The 2,525-nt window shown below is 44.0% G+C and overlaps 1 protein-coding gene across 1 annotated transcript; it reads left to right on the top strand.

Annotated features, from left to right (window-relative positions):
* The first annotated feature begins 1,572 nt into the window (after positions 1-1,572).
* Positions 1,573-2,208, top strand: LOC149179094 (uncharacterized). The gene has a single exon (XM_089422351.1). The coding sequence runs from the start codon at positions 1,573-1,575 to the stop codon at positions 2,206-2,208; it is 636 nt and encodes a 211-aa protein (XP_089278477.1).
* The last annotated feature ends 317 nt before the right edge of the window (positions 2,209-2,525 follow it).

Below are 2,525 nucleotides of genomic sequence, written 5' to 3'. Positions count from 1 at the left end.
TGAGGAGTAAACCCTCGGTAGACTATAGCAAATGACCGGGAGAGCTAACGAACAAAGGGAATGAGCATAGGAACAAGCGGGAAGTGCAAACACCAAGCCAAATACTACTCATTACTACCTCATTGAATGCCACATCAACCGAATGCCAAAATATCTGTTTGCATTTCATTCATGTGTCAACATTACCGTATGATTTAATCAACCACGCAAATATTACAAAATCATTCTCATACGTTAGTCAAGCATAACAAATCATCTCCATACTATAGTTTTGTAAAAGTGTTGGGCTGGTCCCATCAAAGTGGTATCAGAGCAAGATAAATTGATTGAGGATATGGAAAGAGGAAGGTGAGGTCGTGGTAGAGGTGCTCGAAGGTTGGAAGAGGAAGGGTTGAAAGAGTAGATTTGAATTCTTGCTACCCATTTGGAGGCAGTGGGGGCAAGGAGAAGAAGAGACCCGGAGATGGGTGATGAAAGCGAGGAGGAACCTAAAGCAGTAGCAGATGGACCAGAAGGTGAGAGCCCAGAAGTGAGATTGTTGAGATCAGTTCTAGTAGCAAGTAGTAAACCCAAGCCAGAACTCCCAACCTATGACGGCAGTCTGTCTATTGAGGTTTTATTGGATTATATTAGTGAGATGGATAAGTATTTTGAGTGTGAGGAAATCAGCGAAGACCGCAGAGTAAGGTTCACTGCAACGAAACTGAAGGGACATGTAGCGCTATTGTGGGATAGTGTCCAGAACGAGAGGAAATATTGAACAAGCTGTCGATCAAAACCTGGTCAAGGATGGTGGCCAAGTTAAAGGGCAGATTTCTGCCAAAGGACTATCAGATTGCACTGCACAGGCAGGTGCAGAATCTGAAACAGAAAGGATTAACGGTAAGGGAATATACGGAGGAGTTCTATCGAGTGAATTTGCGAGCCGGATATATAGAGGATACTGCGGAAAGGAAAGCCAGGTATGTTAATGGGATAAGGTTAGATATTTTGGATGAAATCAGTATTTTGTCACCAAACAACACTGAGGAAGCGTATCAGAGTGCGATGAAGGCTAAGGAGAAAATTACCAGAAGACAGAATGCCCGAAGAGGACAAGGAGCCAGCAAAGGGAAAGGCCAATCCTATGGAAGAGGGCGGACTTCTAGTAATCATGAGGAAGGTAGTAGTTCTAGAGCTTTTGGATCAGCGGACAGAGGTGACAATGCAAGAGGTGGAAGGTCATCCCAATGGGGCAAAGGTAACGGCCGAGGAAGAGGGGCTGGTTACCAATGTTATCGGTGTCATAAGTGGCAACATAGATCGTTTGAATGTCTGGAAGCAGAACAAGCTGGACAGGGGGGTGCATATGTGGCATAGCCAGAAGAAGTAGCAACACCGCCCCAAGAAGCAAAAAATGCTCCAGAGATAGGGGAAGTCTTAGTGCTGCATAAGGTATTATTAAAACCAGTCAAGGAGATCACTGACCAGACACAACGAAAGGCTTTATTTAGAACAGTTTGTAAGTCACAAGGTAAGTGCTGTAAATTAATTATTGACAGCGGTAGTACTGATAATTTAGTGTCCACAGAGATGGTAGAAAAGCTAGAGATGAAGCATTTGAAACACCCCAACCCCTACAGAGTTTCATGGCTACAAAAGGGCCATCAGTTACTGGTAGATGAACAGTGTGAGGTGGAGTTTCAAATAGGCAGATATAAGGACAAAGTTGTTTTTGACATTATGCCAATGGATGTATGTCACATACTACTGGGAAGACCTTGGCACTACGATAGGAAGGTGGTACACGATGGATTGACAAACTGTTATAAATTTTTTAAGGATGGAATCAAGCATACGCTTGTGCCCATCAAGGAAGAAGGGACAGCAGGGACAAGTGAACCAAAGGCATTGCTGGTTTGTGGGAAACAGTTTCTGAAACAAGTTGAGGATAGTGAGATAGGTTACGCAGTTGTAAAGAAAGCAAGGACAGTGTTATTGCATACGGAGGTATCAGATTTACTTATGGAAATCCAGGAGATGTTGCAGGAATTTACAGATATAGTTGTAGATGATTTGCCAGATAAATTATCCCCCAAAAGAAGCATCAGTCATCATATTGACCTCATACCCGGAGCCAGCTTGCCGAACAAAGCGGCATACCAAATGAGCCCCAAAGACAATGAAGAATTAGGAAGCAGGTGCAAGAGCTATTGGATAAGGGATTGATAAGGGAAAGCTTAAGCCCTTGTGCTTTTCCAACAGTGCTCGCTCCCAAGAAGGGAGGAGAGTGGTGGATGTGCACCGACTCAAGGGCCATCAACAAGATCACCATCTGGTACAGGTTTCCGCTACCACGGATGGATGATATGATGGATTGTTTAAGCGAGGCAGCGTATTTCTCTAAGATAGACTTGAAGAGTGAGTACCATCAAATTCGGATACGAGAGGGGGACGAATGGAAGATAGCTTTTAAGATGAATGAGGGGCTATACGAATGGCTAGTCATGCCATTTGGGCTGAGCAATGTGCCCAGTACATTCATG

Source organism: Pinus tabuliformis, chromosome 4_1 (genome assembly GCF_031772625.1).
Source record: "Pinus tabuliformis cultivar Carrire ecotype Pingquan chromosome 4_1, CPIR1, whole genome shotgun sequence".
Taxonomy (NCBI): Eukaryota; Viridiplantae; Streptophyta; class Pinopsida; order Pinales; family Pinaceae; genus Pinus; species Pinus tabuliformis.
The sequence above is the reverse complement of the archived record's forward strand: the minus strand, read 5'-3'. Positions and strand labels throughout refer to the sequence as shown.